Here is an 18,211-nt window from a genome sequence, read left to right on the forward strand (position 1 = left end):
ACTTTATCACTTAAAAAAAAAGAAAAAAACCCTCTCTTCTACCCTTTTTGTTTCACTGCCACAACATCCTTCTTTCAAGATCAAAAGCTTTAGATCAAAGCCGGGATCAAACTCAGTGCTTTAAATAGAAGCAACTTCACTATGAAGCATTACACAAAGAAGAACTTTTTAATAGAGATATCACAGTAGAAAATCTTACTATAGATTTTTATTTCACACTCACAACAGGTCTACTTGAAACTGGTATCAACAACGTATTTTTTATTTTGTAAAACCACAACAGATTTTCTACTAAATGGTAATTCTGAAAGCTCCTATAAATTGAGTCTTGAACTGTGTGCATTTGAATGAAGGAAGAAGAGCAGCATAGTTCAAAGAGACTGAACAACAATATGAACAAAATTTATGTCAGTGGCAAACACAAATAAATGCAACTGTGTAAACAGTATCCCTTTGGGTCAATTAACAGATTAGATTGTGCATTCCCACAGAAGAAGTTACAGCAAACAGTGGGTCATACAAAGAATGAAACAGATATATACTTCAAATCCTTTAAAGAATTACACTGCCTCTCCTGTCAAATGTTTGGAGAAAACAAGGGAAAAAAAGTTACATGAGACATTGATTTTCAGACCTCCAGACCCTGAGACTGATGAAAATTCCTGAATATGCAAGCACACCATGTGTTAAAACTCAGATGTAGCTCCTGTTTTCCACTTAGTAGCTGCACAACAGTGAAGGAAACTCAACAGGAATTGTTATCCTCCATGTCCTCTTTTACTTGGCAGGATTTTCAGAGATTGCTCACAGAGCTGTCCTATGAACACTTTGATTCGGGAACAAGCATTTATACATGTCAAAGCATGCTAGGATCCTCCATTCTTGCAGCAGCAGGATTAAATATAACTGAATTTTGAAATAGGGGGAGGACAGGCCAATTGGGTGAAGACAGGCCCAGTATCCTGGTAAATAACTTAGGCAATGATTTACACCAGCTATTCTTCAAGTCAGACCAGATCCTGAGCATACAATGAACTTTCAGGGTTGTACATAGCCTAGAAAACAATAGGATATTTGTGCAACAGACAACTGTGTCATTTTAAATTGAAACAGAAACTGATTTTAGATTGTTCAGGCTGTGATGGCTACTAATGATATTTCATAACTCAATGAAAAATTATAATCATGCACTTTTCCTTTGCGTAAGTTGTCTATAACTATATCTGGTCTGTGCTACTCTAATGCTACTCAACATTCAATATAGATAAACTAAGAAGGTTGGTTTATCTAAGGTGAACACTGAATCAGTGACGTTTTGTTGGCTTGCCAGCAGTCCTCAGATACTGGAAAGCAAAAAGAAAAAATTGAAAATGGAGGAATGAAAATATTTACTGTAAATGAATTTCAGAAGAGCTTCTGCAAACCAGAGGAAATTGATAACCAACACAGTCAAGTAATTTTCCAGCCTCTCATTTGTAGAGATTTTATTTTTCCTCACAATTAGTGAATTTTACACCATGTATACACACTTACATTTATATATTCAGATCTATGTGAGCACCAGCAAGGGCACAGAAAAGTCTAAAGATTTTACCATTATGTCATGTTTTCTCCTAGAGGATGTAGTTAACTTTTACCAGTCTACAAATTGCAATTTTGTAGCTTTCTACACCTTCCTATGTAACATAAACCAAAAAATGGACTCCCTCCTAGCTTCATTCTCTGATACTAGAGTGATACTGCCTGTTTTTTAAGGCTGATGCCATCACCTCTGTGATACCACTAAAGGAAAAATTAAAGGAACTACAATAAAATTCAAGATACATAACTGTTTTCTTACCACACAGAAGATTTATAGAAAAAAAGAACACTCATTTAAGTTGGAAAATTAACTTGGAAACTGATGTATTCCCAGTTGTGTGCCTTCAGAACAGTCCATGTGACCTGAAAACTGCTTCAGCACAAGAGACCTGGCTTCCAATCTTTTGTAAAAAGGTTCAGAAAATGAAAATATAGAGAAGTATTTTATCCAGTAGCTCACTAGATGAGCTCACAAGATGGCTTGAAACATTTGACTGTATTCCCCAAGGGCAACAACTGCCAGGATTTTAAACCACTACTGTTATCAAAATTTGGTAGAGAAATTAAGGAAGCTGTGGGCTACAACTGAGAGTGGCAAGATGACTGGTGCATCCACATTGCAAGAAGCAGTATATCAGTGGCAGATCAAAATTACTGAACAAGAAATCCAGCCCAGAATGTGCTTCTGTAAGAACAGTAAGTCCTCCAACTGATTTTGTGCAGTTCTCATGGGTACACCTTTATTCACTGAAATGTAAAGTTAAGTTGTTCTGACATTATCTGTATTTTAGCAAAGATGGTCATTTATATTGATGCTATAAATCTAAATGTTCTAATTCCTCCAACGGTCTCTGTGGTGGTGTAAACATGCTCTTTTCAGATCAGCATGCTGTATCTGATACTCTTCAATGTAACACCCCTACAGAGATATTATGTTCAAGTCAAACTTTACCTTCCTAAAAATATCTCTGCCTCCGGGAGACAAAAACCTGTTGAAACAATAACTTTGAGGATGTACCTTCAGTACACTGCAACATGATTTTCACATACTGTGGCAGGAATATTTTTTTCAAAGCTCTAAAATACAAATCGGAAATACATCCTTCATATCCACATTAGCAACCCTGCTTTGTGGAGAAAGTTCCTAGGTAAAGAAGAATCACTGTACCACCTATTCATTTCAAGATCAGATTCATAATCTGATAAAGTATCTCTGACCACATGACCACATCTCTAAATAATATGCTTATTACTTATTACTAAATAATAGTATGTAATATGTAATGATATATAATTTATGTATCATTGCATTATGTTATCTATATTGTAATAATATTTTTAGAGTATGCTAAAATGCTAATTTTTTTTCTCTCCTTATTTCACCAGGTGCTCTCACTACTACACGGGCGCCTCTCTGAAGCAACTGGGAAAGTAGATTATTGTTTTTATATTTAGGCTTTTCTGCTTGAGAAGTATTCCCATGCACTGCAAACTTTCAACACAGACCACACTGCATATTACAGCACCTTCCTCTATAATTAGCCAGATATTTAAAAGATACAACACTTTTTAATACAATCATGCATGGAAATAAGACCTCAGATTTCAGGTTTGCCCTGTACTCTGTCAGTTTAAAAGTAATTTGAATCCAGACATTTTGAACCCAGAGGACAATGACTAGGGCTCAAGTTTCTTTGAAATAAGAGAATCCTCTATAAAATTCACTTTGGCTCCACCCAACACCAAGATCTTGGTAAGCAGTGGATAGTCACTGGCTGCCCAAACTACACAGGGCTTTGAAAGCCCTTTGTTGTGGGTTTTTTGTTGCATTGTTTTTTGCAAATTACAGAGAAAAACAAAGAAAACCACGTCTGAACATGGATCCTGGACAGTCCTGCACTACTAATGTGACAAGCAGTGTTTTTCTTCCTTTTCCAGTGCAAAGAGACTCAAAGAAAATGAGACAGACTTCATTTATTGTGGAAGAAATCAAATACATCTTTCAGAGGTACTGACCGCTGAGTCTTACTGATCCCTTGAAGCAATCAAAAACCCGTCCAACAGCTCTAGTAAAGAAATATATTCAAGGCAAAAGTCCATTAGCCCTCTGACCATGAAATACTATTAGCCCATATGCTAAGGATAATAACCATAAGCTGAATCATGAGCTTTACTGCTCATTTTTGTGTTGACCAATAGCTTTGTCAGCCAATAGACTTTTCAAACCTATCTTTCTCCAGACACCTTCATTTCGGTATTGAAATTTCACTGTAGGCTTAGAAGGGAGTATGCAGATTAGTTGAAGCATCCTGGAAAAACATCCCTTTCTTAATGACTTTTAGAAGAATCACTTACTTCCTCCACAATTAAACAGAAGGTGATCATCAGCTATATCTTTAGTCTGACTATGCTAAATTAAAAGGGAATGACTGCTATGCTAAATTAAAAGGGAATGACTGAAGGTAATATGAACTGGGAAAGATCTTGACATTGCTCCTATCAACTTTTGTGAAAGAGAACTGATGGAGATGGAAGGAAGACCATTACACAAACTCTGTTACCATCTGCTCTCTAGAAGTACTTCAGCAGGTCAGTGGTTTTGTAGAATGCGTGAAAAAACTGTTGGGCTCAAAAGCAAGAGCTTCCATCCCCAACTCTAGCCAGCTGGGAACACAATAACAGGATCTAAATCCTCGGGATCACTTTGAGTTTCTGACTGGACCACTGCATGAATCAGCAGGTCACAGATTTTTGGGTCAGCATTACAGAGGGCTACAGGACTTCAGCTACATGGTATGTGTAATATGCATGAAATACATCTTCCCCACATATTCATTCCTTCCAATCAGAAAGATGTCTTTCTAAAAGCCTAGAAAATGGAAATTTTCCAGGAAGTAAAATGTGTTTCTTTTAAAAACCCTAGACCACTGGGGAGGGAAGGTGACAACTTGTTCCTGTCACATAACATTTTTATGTCAGCTTCATGCCCAACTATCTATCCTCCTGCACTAAAAAGACTTTATTTCCTAAAGTAGCATTTGATTTCTCATTATTGCATATCCTGTGTCCAATGCACTGAAACTACTTATAAGGGATTCCAAACTGGAGAGATTTCAGCCATTTTGAAGGCTCCTCCCTCCCAGTTAATATAGAAAAGCTGTTTTCTTGCAAGGTAGCACAAAAAATGTTTTAAACCTTTATGGATTGTTTCCACTGGGTAGAGAAAACAATGGGCAGGCTAAAAATTAATTGATTGCTAACTTCTATGCTTTTCTTTGGATGTTTTTACAAGCAATGGATTAAAATCAGTGTTTATTGCTATGCAAGCCCAGCTGTGTCCTTATTAGGCAAGTCTCAGTTCAACATTTCTGTGTAAAAGAGGACCTGTCCTCCCTCTCTTTGCTATGTTTCAACCCCCGCACATGTAGGTGGGCGAGTGGGAGCTTGGGAATGTGCACTTGATCCAGTATTGGTCAGCCAGGCAGCAAACTGTTATTGTTCTTTAGATACCAAACATAACTCCTTTCTAGTAGGGATAAGCTCAGTCATTCTGCACATAACACAGCTTTTGTGTTCAGCAACACAATTAATAGGAAAAGGGAACGAGAACGACTGCTTGAGATTTATTAAACTTAAAAGACATTCTAATGAATAAACGTGTGGAATCCAGTCCACAATTATTTCAGAAGTGGAACATTTTTTCAAATGCACTTCAACTTCTTGAACAAGCTATTACTTGTGCAGATTTACTATACTACTACTGTACCTCTGAGCTGGATACGTACAATACTGAGAGGTAGCCTGAAGAAAAACAGAAAGTCGTTTGTGAAAATCTGGCTTTTGACTGGAGAGACAAGCCAATGTTTTACCAGGTCATTAAACTAAATCCAGTGAAGTATCCTCCTCAGCCTTAATGCAGACTCACAGTCCCAGTTGAAAATCTCAAAAAGCATTTTTTTCTCAATTATTCAGTTAATGGCTAAATTAAGACTCCTAAAACTCTGCTTTAAACTTCACTTTCAGAGATTAGAACAGAGGCACTGAAATGTTATGGCCAATATTTCAAATCTAGCATTTAAAAATGAACATCTACATTCAACTTAGACACCAGGTTACTCAGAGCTATGTGGGTGTCTAACCTGAGGCAGCACGTTTTCCAATTTTAGAATGTGATCACACAATAATTCATAACAATGCTATTCTGATCTTGAATGTCTTTTTCTCCTAAAATCAGCAATCACATGCAATGTGAAAGAAAGTTACCCCAAACCCTCCAAAACTATAACAATACTCTAAGCCATGCCTGAACTTGAAAAGCTCTGAAATAAATTTGGGTCCTTACTGACATTTAAAGATGTATCGTTTTATATAAGTGATTTTCTTGAATTTTTGAACTATTCAACAAACAAAAATATACCACTGTTGTGTCTTGTTTAGCAGTATCTCAAGTACAATTTATAGGAAAGGCTAAATAGGAATGCCTAAAACAAAGCCATTTTATGCCAATAACCTTCTTTAGATCAATACAGGATCTATTTAAATAATAACAGACCTTACAGCTTATTTGATAGTTTGCTACAAACAAAATATCAAATTCTCTGTATAATATGGTCTATCTAGAAAGACTTCCAGATGGATAGTCTTTTTCTAAAACATCTTTCAAAGAGTTAACAGAGAAAAAGTCTGTCTGTGCAATCTGTCTTGACTTGTTTCTTGTCATGATTAATTTGACATTTATGCACACTACAGTGTGCACACTACGCATTGCTTCATTACATTTTTATATTTTCCAAAATCCCATCTTCTCTCCTAAGGAAATGGGATACAATGTTGACAGTACAGCTCCTAATTTCTGAAAAAACACAACACTAATGATTCGTATTCAAAAACTTTTTTCTTATTGTGATTTGTTATCATTAGAGAAGACATTAATCAATTTATATTGTTGACCTATGCTCATTTAAATTTGAGGACGTTGGAAAGATCTTTTCATCTTCTAATCTGCATGCTTGCTAATATCAAAACAATACAATTTTTCTTGAGGGGAAGTGTCTTTTCTTCAAAGTATGCTTTCCACATACAAGAATAAGTACTTAAAGTAGCAGTTACACTTTCTTCAGATTATTTCTCAAATATCAACTCATTAGAATTCAACTATCAAATCAGTTATATTCTCTGCACTGATGTTAAAATACACACAAAAGTCTCCATCTTCAGATAAAAAAAAAATCAAAGGGTAAGTACCAAACTTCAGTATTTCCACAGCAGCATGTTATTCTTGTGACTAATACTTAATACCAACTTTGAAATTAACCTAAGAGAGTCACTGTTAAACTTTATTAAATAACGAAGAAAAGAATGAGATTTTCCTACTCAACAGGTCATTCTCAATGCCAAGTCTACTACAAATTTACTCTATCTCAACAAACAATAAGGATTTAGCTTGTTTACTGTCTCCATGTTGCCATTCACCAGTATGCAGTTATTATGTACATCCAGACAGAAAAATTGCAAGATAAGGCATGACTAGCAACGACAAGAAATATCAAGTGTTAATAAACCCAAGCCTTAAGTTACACTGTGATTCAGTAAGAGTGGTTTTTCTGCTGGAAAAGTTTTCTAGTACCCTCTTTAAAACTTGGATGAACAACTTCTAAAGGTAATTCAGAAGATTAGTAAGGGCATTCTTTTAAAAAATATTTGAATGCAGTTGGTTAGTAATTGACCATACTCTGACCACTACTCTGTGATGCATTCTCTTGTAGAGCTATCTGCATTTTTGTCTTAGTAAAAGGAAACAGGAAATCTAGAATGCTTATAACTGGGGCAAAAGCCAGAAACCTTATTACCAACAAACTGCTTTATCATAAATCATTTTAAGTACATGAGCTGCTGCTGTAACATCCTCCTAAAATTTAGGAAACCACAGAAATATGTTAGTTGCATTGATTTAGAACCCTTTACAAATTGTATTTCAGTTCAAAGTTTTTAACAGTTTTGCTATGAGTTTCCTTTCCAATCCATTTCTCCTTCAAGCAGGACAATCCAAAACGCAGAAATACTATGAATAAATGAAGATGCACCACTGGAATTTCTTTTTGACTGTGTACTTCCAGAAATGTAGATGATTTACAAATAACATCAGTAGATGGAGCTTAAAATACTGCTTTACCACAGTAACAAAAAGCAGTGACAGGAATAAATATGAATTATTTTTAAATGGCAAAATTCTTAGTACTGTAACAGGAGGCTGTATTCCAATGTTCATTCAGAATTAGAAACCATGGATTAGTATTCTCACAATATATACTATGAGCTGTACATACCCTTAAATATCTCTTGGCAGTACCTACTTTAATCAGGAAATACTGCTTAAGATAGAACAGTAGATAAGAATGAAGCTTTAACAGGATGTTAAACTAGCCAAAGGGACTAGGAGAAGGATACAGCAGCCCTATCACCTTTTGCAATTTTTTCATAATTTTGACGGGATGTTTGGTGTGTTTATCCTAGTGCCTGCAGCTATGCGATCACATAAGACTTGTAGATTACACTGTAGGATATGTTGGAAACTAAAAATGATAAAGGAGCAGGCCAACTACTCCTTCCCCCCCCCCCCCCCCCTTTTTTTTTTAACTGAAGAATGAATCTGGAGAAGATCATTTTCATAACACAAGGTACCAAATGAACACCCAAGGAACATTGAAGATAGACAGTTTACCAGTAAATAAGAGTATGTTATGAAACTGCAGTTTCAGAAGCAAAAGAAAAGGTGGTGAAACTGGAATGAGTTAAAAAAACTACATGTAGGAGTTCATGAGATGCAGAAACTATGTAATCTTGGTCTACTTCTCAATTAAACAGTGTACAACAGAGTTCAAAATGGGGAAAGATTTTAAGCATATTTTTAAAAGGTTAATTATCTAAAGTAGAATAAGAAATTCAGGTAAGAGTGACTGGGCAATATATCACAAAGACAAGTGTGTGCAGAACTGAGAAAATCTTCCTCAAGAAGCATATGGTCTTCTAGTCTTAAACGCTAATTGAACATTACACAGACTGAAAGACACAACAGAAACTGTACTTTAAGAGAACAAATTATCATCAGCAGGGATGAAGTGGATTTAAGCGGTTTCACAGGTGTTTTCCAGCTCTAAATGCCATTTTATTCTGATTCTACTCCTTGCCAGGTTAACTCATTGACCAAAGTTAGTGGTGTTAAGTCATTACTACTTGCACATGATGAAAAATTGTTATAATCCCCTAGTGAGTCACCTCTGAGACAGAAGTACATGCTGAAGGTTGCTTGATTTGATAAAAGGCATTTTCAACAACACAATATGCTTCGCTTTATTCAACACCACCATGATGTGTTCCCAGAAAAATATTCTCATGAAAGCTTTTATTTCAGAAATGCTTGCTTTTCATCTCTTATTCTCCTTATTTTGTGTGTGAGAAAGCCTTCCTGCACAGCAAGCCTGAAGACAACCACTGTGCTATGGCACTCTTCCATGTAAGAAAGAATTGGCCTGGCATTACCACACACCCTTTTTTATAACATTAACCTTTAATGCTTTGGAAAATACGAAATTTGGAAATGTAACTTGGCACGCAGAACTATTTTTTCATAGCCACAGGCCAAATTCTGGCTTTATTTATCAGTATGACTCCCTTACGTTGTTATTCTTTATTACTGCTGTTACATGCACAAGCCCCGAAACTGGCCCAATATTTAGAAAAGACCAAATGACTTTTCCAAGAGTGAAATGGTAATAGAAATTGACAAACATTAAAGTTTCAGTAGTTATAAGTTGCAAGTATAAAGTGGTATATATATATGCAGTTCCCTGGACAGAGTCAGAATGGCAAATGTAACAAAGCACGGGTAAAGGAATACAGGATCTTCAGTTAGACAATTGCCATGACATATAACTGTAAAGAATACAAAATGCTAATTACTCTATGGGAAGGAAGATGGTAAGTAACGCTTCAGCAGACTGGGGAGTGGAAAGTATTTACCCTCTGTGGAGGTCCGAACTCAGCCAGCAGCCAGACGCCACGTGGCCGGCCATTCACCTCCCCCCTCCCCTCTCTGGTGAAATAGGGGAGGGACAAAAAAAAAGGGAGTTCGTAGGTTGAATAAAAAGAAAGAAAGAATTTACTAAATATAACAAGAGAACAACAGTAACAATAGTGAGTCCAAAAAGAAACGGGTAAAATGCAGCAGTGGCTTACCGAGCACAGCGACCGCCCGCACCCCAGCAACAACAAGACCCGGCGAGGAGACAGCGGGCGTGCAAGCCCCAGGTGAAAAGCTCTGAGGGAGGGAGGGAGAGAGAGAGAGAGAGAGTGCGCGAGCGCCCACCCCCCTAAGTCCCTGGGCATGACATCACATGGTATGAAATACTCCAATGAAAATTAACTCCATCCTGGTCGCAACCAGGACAGTCTTCACCCCTTATTCCATACCATTGACGTTATGATCAGGTTTCCAAATACATCTTAAGCAATCACCACCCCCTTTTTTCCTGGGTGTCACAGATACCATTCCCTTAGTCTATGGGCCATCCTTCCACAATGTTTGCTGAGTTCATTTAGACCATAACTTCGGGTTCCATCTGTCATGACAGTCTTTAAGGCTGGAGGAGTGAGGTGGAGTTGGCTCAGTTGGTGGAGCAGGAGGCTTTGGATGTGGCAGGAGGATGTTGCAGGGCACCAATTGCAATAACAGGGTTATTTGACAGTTCGATTCATTCGCTATTTTCACCTAAAATCAAATCTCCCTGAGGCACGCATTGGACTTCTCCATCCTTCTGCATTACCCACCAAGTGCACCCAGGTCCTTGGACAAAAGTAATCCAACGCATGGATTTACCTTTACCCAATGCAGGAGTAATCCAGATGGTCTTCCCCAGCATGTTTTTAATGCGCACTAGGGGGGCTTTATCCCCATCCACGGTATGTAGGAGGTTTGATTGAGCAGGGCTAGCCTGTTTGGCAGATCTGCTGGTATTGACTAACCAGGTGGCTTTTGCTAAATGCACATCCCAGTGTTTGAAAGTTCCACCACCCATTGCCCTCAGTGTAGTTTTCAGCAATCCATTGTATTGCTCAATTTTCCCAGAGGCTGGTGCATGGTAGGGAATGTGATATATCCCCTTAATGCCATGTTCTTTGACCCAGGCGTCTATGAGGTTGTTTCGGAAATGTGTCCCATTATCTGACTCAGTTCTTTCTGGTGTGCCATGCCGCCATAAGACTTTCTCCTCAAGGCCTAAAATGGTGTTCTGGGTAGTGGCATGGGGCACGGCATAAGTTTCCAACCAACCAGTAGCTGCTTCCACCATTGTAAGCACATAGTGTTTGCCATGCTGAGTTTGTGGGAGTGGGATATAATCAATCTGCCAGGCCTCCCCATATTTATATTTTAACCATCGTCCTCCATACCAAATGGGCTTTAACAGTTTGGCTTGCTTGATCGTAGCACATGTCTCACATTCATGGATTACCTGTGCAGTAACATCCATGTTTAAGTCCACTCCTTGGTCACGAGCCCATCTACATGTTGCATCTCTTCCCTGATGGCCTGAGGAGTCATGGGCCCAGCGAGCCACAAATTGTTCACCCTTATGTTGCCTGTCCAGATCTACTTGAGCCACTTTAATCTTGGCAGCTTGATCCGTCTGTTGGTTGTTCTGATGCTCTTCAGTGGCCCGGCTCTTGGGTACACGAGCATCTACACGGCGTACTTTCACAACCAGATTCTCTACCTGAGCAGCAATATCTTGCCATAATTCAGCAGTCCAGACGGGTTTGCCTTTGTGCTGCCAGTTGCTCCGTTTCCACTGCTGTAACCACCCCCACAGAGCATTTGCCACCATCCATGAGTCAGTATAGAGGTAGAGCACTGGCCACTTTTCTCGCTCAGTGATATCCAAGGCCAGCTGGATGGCTTTCACCTCTGCGAACTGACTCGATTCACCTTCTCCTTCAGCAGCTTCAGCAACCCGTCATGTGGGGCTCCACAGAGCTGCCTTCCACCTTTGATGTTTCGCCACAATGCGACAGGACCCGTCAGTAAACAGGGCATTTCGCTTCTCATTATCCAGTAGTTCATTATATGGTGGGGCCTCTTCAGCACGTGCTACCTCTTCCTCTGGTGCCATTCCAAAATCTTTGCCTTCTGGCCAATTTGTGATCACTTCCAGTATTCCTGGATGTCTGGGGCTGCTTATTCGAGCCCGTTGTGTGTTTAATGCAACCCATTTACTCCACGTGGCATCAGTTGCATGGTGTGTAGAGGGGACACTCCTTTGAACACCCAGCCCAGCACCGGCAGTCGGGGAGCCAGGAGGAGCTGTGCTTCAGTCCCGATCACCTCTGAAGCAGCTCGGACCCCTTCATATGCTGCCAGTATCTCCTTTTCGGTCAGAGTATAGCAGTCTTCTGACCCTCTGTATCCCCGACTCCAAAACCCCAGGGGACAGCCCCGAGTCTCCCTTGGTGCTCTCTGCCAGAGACTCCAGGTAGGGCCATTCTTCCTGGCTGCAGTGTAGAGCACATTTTTAACATCTTGCCCTGTCCGAACTGGCCTGAGGGCTACTGCATGAACTATTTCCTGTTTAATTTGCTCAAAAGCCTGTCGCTGCTCCAGGCCCCATACAAAATCATTATTTTCCGAGTCACTTGATAGAGAGGGCTGACAATCTGACTGTAATTTGGAATGTGCAGTCTCCAGAAACCCACAACACCCAAGGAAGCTTGTGTTTCCTTTCTGTTAGTCAGTGGAGACATCGCTGTTCTTTTATTAATCACCTCCATTGGAATCTGACGACGTCCATCTTGCCATTTTACTCCTAAAAACTGGATCTCTTGTGCAGGTCCCTTGACTTTACTACGCTTTATGGCAAAACTGGCTCTCAGAGGATTTGGATTATTTTCTCCCCTTCCTCAAAAAATTCTTCTGCTGTATTACCCCATTTGGGTGGGAGTGTTGATCTGCTCGAGGGTAGGGAGGCTCTGCAGAGAGACCTGGACAGGCTGAAGCGATGGGCTAAGGCCAACTGTAGGTGTTTCAATAAGGCCAAATGCCGGGTGCTGCACTTGGGCCACAACAACCCTCAGCAGCGCTACAGGCTTGGGGAGGAGTGGCCGGAGAGCTGCCAGTCAGAGAGGGACCTGGGGGTGTTGATTGACAGCCAGCTGAACAGGAGCCAGCAGTGTGCCCAGGTGGCCAAGAAGGCCAATGGTATCCTGGCTTGTATCAGAAATAGCGTGGCCAGCAGGGACAGGGAAGTGATCTTACCCCTGTACTCGGCACTGGTGAGGCCGCACCTCGATGACTGTGTTCAGTTTTGGGCCCCTCACTACAAAAAGGACATTGAATTACTTGAGCGTGTCCAGAGAAGGGCAATGAAGCTGGTGAAGGGTCTGGAGCACAGGTCTTATGAGGAGCGGCTGAGGGAACTGGGGTTGTTTAGTCTGAAGAAGAGGAGGCTGAGGGGAGACCTCATCGCCCTCTACAACTACCTGAAAGGAGGTTGCAGAGAGCTGGGGATGAGTCTCTTTAACCGAGTAATGAGCGACAGGACAAGAGGGAATGGCCTCAAGTTGCGCCAGGGAAGGTTTAGACTGGATATTAGGAAACATTTCTTTACAGAACGGGTTGTTAGGCGTTGGAATGGGCTGCCCAGGGAGGTGGTAGAGTCCCCATCCCTGGAGGTGTTTAAGAGTCGGGTTGACATAGCGCTGAGGGATATGGTGTAGTTGGGAACTGTCAGTGTTAGGTTAATGGTTGGACTTGATGATCTTCAAGGTCCTTTCCAACCTAGATAATTCTGTGATTGCTCCTAATAGCCGAGATTCTAGCCCGTGCAGGTGGGGAGTAGGACATGTTCTCCTTAAGTTGCTGGACATCTGAGATAATTTGTTCACAGCCACGATGATGGGGGAAGAGACACTTTCTTCATATTGTCGTAGTCGGTGAGCCAGTTCATTCACTGTTGGTCCCTCTTTGTCTCTCCAGTCCATTACTGCTAATGCACTGGCATATGATGAGGGTGTGCTCCGTACAAAAGTCCTCCACATGGGCCGGGTGCATCAGACTTCATCTGGATCTGTGGGTAGCTGTGCATTATCTGGGTCATAGTAAACTACCTCCTGCACAGCTAGCTCCCTCAAGTATTGAATGCCTCTTTCCATAGTGGTCCACTTACTTGGTCGACATGTAAAGTTGTCCTTGAAGGGTTACCTCTCCCTCACACTTCACAGAAGTCGCTTCCAGAGACTGAGATTTTTGTGTCTCCTTTCCAATGGCTTTGTCACTGCCCGCTTCCTTAGACAGGGATCCCAGCTGCCTGGCCTCCCTGCCCTCTAATTCCACGCTGCTGGCCCCGCTATCCCAGCATCGGAGCAGCCAGGTAATGAGTTGCCCACCTGGATGGCAGCTGAAATCTTTTCTTATGTCTCGCAACTCACTCAAGGACAAGGATTGGGTGACTATCACTGGCTCTGCCTCCTCCTGTTCTCATGATGGGCCTGGTTCATCATCACCCTGTACACTGCAAGGGGATTTTTTTGTGTATTTCTTCTTCTCTGTGGGAGCAACTGACACTGTCATGGGTTGGTTCTCTGGTTCAGCTGCAGCGCCGTCCTCGGCTTTGTAGTGGCTGCAGTTTCTGTTACTTGGTTACTCTTAAATAGTAGCTTAACCATAAACAAAACCTGAACCACATGCAGGGAAACACTAGCTCCTAACATCACAGCAACCATGTTTATGTCAACAATCCAAAGATATTTGAACGCACCAAATTTCTCAAACAGACTGTAAATAGCCCCAGGACCGATGACTGCACGCTATCATAGATGAGCATCACATAGTACAACAGAAACAAAACCTTAACCCAACTCTCATGGAAGGCGAGCAACAGCATGGGAAACACATATTGCAAATGAGGTGATAAGATCTTAAGGAGCCAAGCAATCCAGATTTTACCCATTTTGTTGTTACCTCAAACAAAAAGAAAAACCTCGAGCCCCACGTTGGGCGCCAAAAACTGTGGAGGTTTGAACTCAGCCGGCAGCCAGACCAAGAGAACAACAGTAACAATAGTGAGTCCAAAAAGAAAATGGGTAAAATGCAGCAGTGGCTTACCGAGTGCGGTGACCACCCCCCCCCCCCCCCCAGCAACAACACGACCCGACGAGCAGATGGCGCGCATGCAAGCCCCCATCCTGGTCGAAACCAGGACACCCTCATCCATCTTTTGCACAAGTACCCTTCCCATGTCCTTTAGCTAGACACTGTTGTGAAGACAGTGAACTGTGGGATGGGCTAACAACTCTGTTTTTAAGTGACCATGTTGTTATCAAATTTTAGAGAGTAACAGTTGTGTACAGGTGATAGATTTGGATATAACCATGGAAGAAAATTCTTAAAAACACTATGGTAGCTAATGCTGTAAATGAACCACAAGTGGTGAATTTTCTTTGTAGTCAATGGATGACATGAATTTCCTTAGCAAAACCCACCAAAACACAGAAATAAAAGATGCCACAGAAATAACCACAGCCACTATAAAATATAAAAATTCTCATATGGGAGAGATATAAAGGAACCATGTTCTGACTTGATTTCCAGAATGGACAGCATGATGCATATTTCCCAACCCCATTACAGAGGATCACCTCTTCAGTAATGAAGTTTCCTCTCCAAATGCAGTGAAGTCTTAGATAATATTCGTACATTTAAAAAGTTTAAATTCTCAATCAAGTAATTTCTCATAGGTATCTACTAAACCACTAAGAAATACGTTCTGTCCCGCTAAGAACAGGTGCTGCAAGATTAAGAGTGACTTTAACTATCATACTACAGAACTCTGTAGCACAGTCAGCAAAATAAGGGTGATAAGCAAAAAGTTGCTGAATCCTGTGTAGGATGCAGGATGCTGCTTCTCTGTCTTTGGGACATCTTTGGAGCAGAGGTTCACCATCTGCTTTTCAGTTGTGTCAGTACTCAGGAAAGAAAGTCACCTGCAATGGATGCTCTGTACCTCATACTGCTCGCACTGCTTGACTGTCTGACTCAGCCATAAGACTTTGCCCAAAGGAGCCAACAGAAACCTTCCTCTACGCACACCGTAGTCCACTCACCTGGCAACCCATATGAGAGAGAGTAAGTCAGTTCTGTGGCATTCCTGGGCTGCTGTTTATGGTGCAGGTAGATCACCTGCATGTAAGAAGGTGGTCTACGTGCCTTCGAATAGATTCATCATATTTAGATAATCTAAATACTTTTTAAAGAGGTTTCAATACCAGCTCCTCTATGGCACGAGTAGATTTATATTTCTGTAGTCAGTAAATAGAGTCATATTTAGATTATGGATACTAATGTATTGAGAGCTACTAAGTAACATCTACAGTCTTGATTTCAGGAATAAGGGCTCCCCAAATGATTTAATAAAGCACAAAGGAAACCAGGTTTCCTATTCACTGAATGACAACTCCTCCAGTGCTTTCAATAAAGTGGAAACTAGTTCCCACGAGAGCCTGAGAAGTGCTGAAGGCAACAAGGGTAAATCATCAAAAAGGTTACTGAGGGATGAGAGAGAGGGAAGAGGTCAGCATGCTGATGTTCTGTGCTGGGTTTGTTTGGTGGGGGTTTTTGGTAGTGGGGGAAGGAGCTACAACAGTGGCCCTGGTGAGAAGCTTTTCAAAGCTCCCCCGGCTCCAAGTCAGACTCACCTGTGGCCAAAGCTGAGCCAATTAGCAACAGTGGTTTTGGACCAAAACAAATAATCAGAGCCTTCACATCGCACAGACACAACTAAGCATTTTCAGTTCACAGAATTTAAAAGATTAATATTAAAAGCTTTTAATATTTAACAGCAGAAAATAGTGCTCAGTCTCAACTGCAATAGAGAACACCAGTGAAATATGTTACCCACGCAGCAGATTCATGAGCAAGTCACAGTATTCACAAAATATCAAAGTACAAATAATTTAACATTTAGTTGCTGCTGTCAGTATGGCTTTCAAGTAATTAATATACTGACAGATGTGAACAATGCTCCTTACATTTAGTAGAGTCCACAACTATACTGTAAAGCATACTTCCATGTGACTACAGTATTAAACAACAGGATAAGTTTTGTAAGATTTGCCCTTTGGCAGGTTTGTTGAGATGATGGTAGAAGCAAAAACCTACAACTGATAAAAGCTAAACACATATGAAGATGTGGAAAGCAGTCATCATCAAAACTGTTTATTTAAAACCATACCTGTTATAAGTTCAGGTAATGATTTAAATAACATGTAATGAGAAATACAAGACTCCAGAAATAACTGGTAACTGGTATTTTGTATTTTGTATTTACCTTTGGTATTCCGGAAGTGTCAAGCCAATTCTGGAAGATACTTTCTACAGTTAACCCAGACCTTAAAAAAAAAAATTAAAAAAATTAAAAGATACACACAGAGATACCAATTTTTCCACATGAAGATTAACCCTTTAGAAGTGGAGAAAAACCCTGAATTCCAAGTATTGGTTGTACCACCGCGGTTCTACATTCTTGGTTTTTTAATGTATAATATCATCAGAGGATGATATAAGCAAATTGAAGACAGATCAGATTTTGTGAGCTTAAAACTCAAATGATAAATTCAGTGCTTATGAGGATGGACAGAGAAAGTGTAAGATGGTAAACTGCATTCATGTAAAGTATGAACAGGTGCTCTGCTTCTTGTTGAGTGGATTTTTGTTTCTTTTACTGAAAAAAATAATCACAGGCAAGTAAATTTAGCTGAAGACATTCAAAATCAGTATTTTGTTACAGAAGCAGCCTAAATGTAAGGATAAAACACTAAAGAAAATGAAATTAAATACAAACTGCCTTAAACTTTTGGGGTTTAAAAAGCACTGATGGATATTAATGCTCAAAGTTATCAAGTATCTAATATACTTTAGTTACATCTTTTCTGCAGTTTGTTTATATCCTGGTAACATTCACAGTGAAGTCACAGAATAGTCTGGAGCCCCAACAAAAGGAAATAGTTTGTCATGATCCAGCTGTGTGAGACTAAAATAACCACATGCATAAGTATTTGCAAATTCGGAAATTCTATTTCCCTTTCTATTTTTGTAAGTAACTTCTGTTGCATTCAACTTCTGGTTGAAGACTTCCTAACTTGCAGGGAAGCCAAGTTAAATTAAAAAAAAAATTTAAAATTGCATTGTCCATGCAGTATGCCAGTACTGATAAAAGGAATTTGAGTGAGGCCTCTAAATATTCTGAGAAGCAGAATAGATGTGCATAGTCCTGTGCATGGTAATGCCTTGGCTAGACTTGTTCTAATACTTGCAGCTACATTCACATATGTAATGTAGACCCATAACCAACAAAGCATTCATAAAAAACCCAGCCATTTCGGAGCTCTGAAACAGGAAGGCAAGCAACCCAATACTATTTTGATTTGAATTACATGACAAAGAAGTTGGGGGTTTTTTTTCCGCCAATATCTGACATGGCTGTGCTCAAAATTCTGACCCTAAAGGACGTTTATTTATGGACTGTATCAGTGACTAAGAAGGACTTCTAATGAATAAATGAATCAATCATTTTTACTGAATGAT

At 40.1% G+C, this 18,211-nt stretch overlaps 1 protein-coding gene across 13 annotated transcripts in view; it reads right to left on the reverse strand.

Moving 5' to 3' along the window:
• The window catches only part of AOPEP (aminopeptidase O (putative)), a 235,091-nt gene that overhangs the window by 108,545 nt on the left and 108,335 nt on the right, over nt 1-18,211 (reverse strand). For 12 of the 13 annotated variants that reach the window (XR_012627089.1, XR_012627090.1, XM_074856095.1 and 9 more), the window contains one exon: nt 16,956-17,016. Coding sequence is in view for 11 of the 13 variants with exons in the window: in XM_074856095.1 (XP_074712196.1) it covers nt 16,956-17,016 (61 nt within the window). In the remaining 2 variants the exon portion in view is untranslated. Of the gene's footprint in view, nt 1-1,215; nt 1,344-16,955; nt 17,017-18,211 lie in introns of those variants that run through there. The other variant, XM_074856099.1, reaches the window with a different exon arrangement.

This window comes from Strix uralensis, chromosome Z (genome assembly GCF_047716275.1).
Source record: "Strix uralensis isolate ZFMK-TIS-50842 chromosome Z, bStrUra1, whole genome shotgun sequence".
NCBI lineage: Eukaryota > Metazoa > Chordata > Aves > Strigiformes > Strigidae > Strix > Strix uralensis.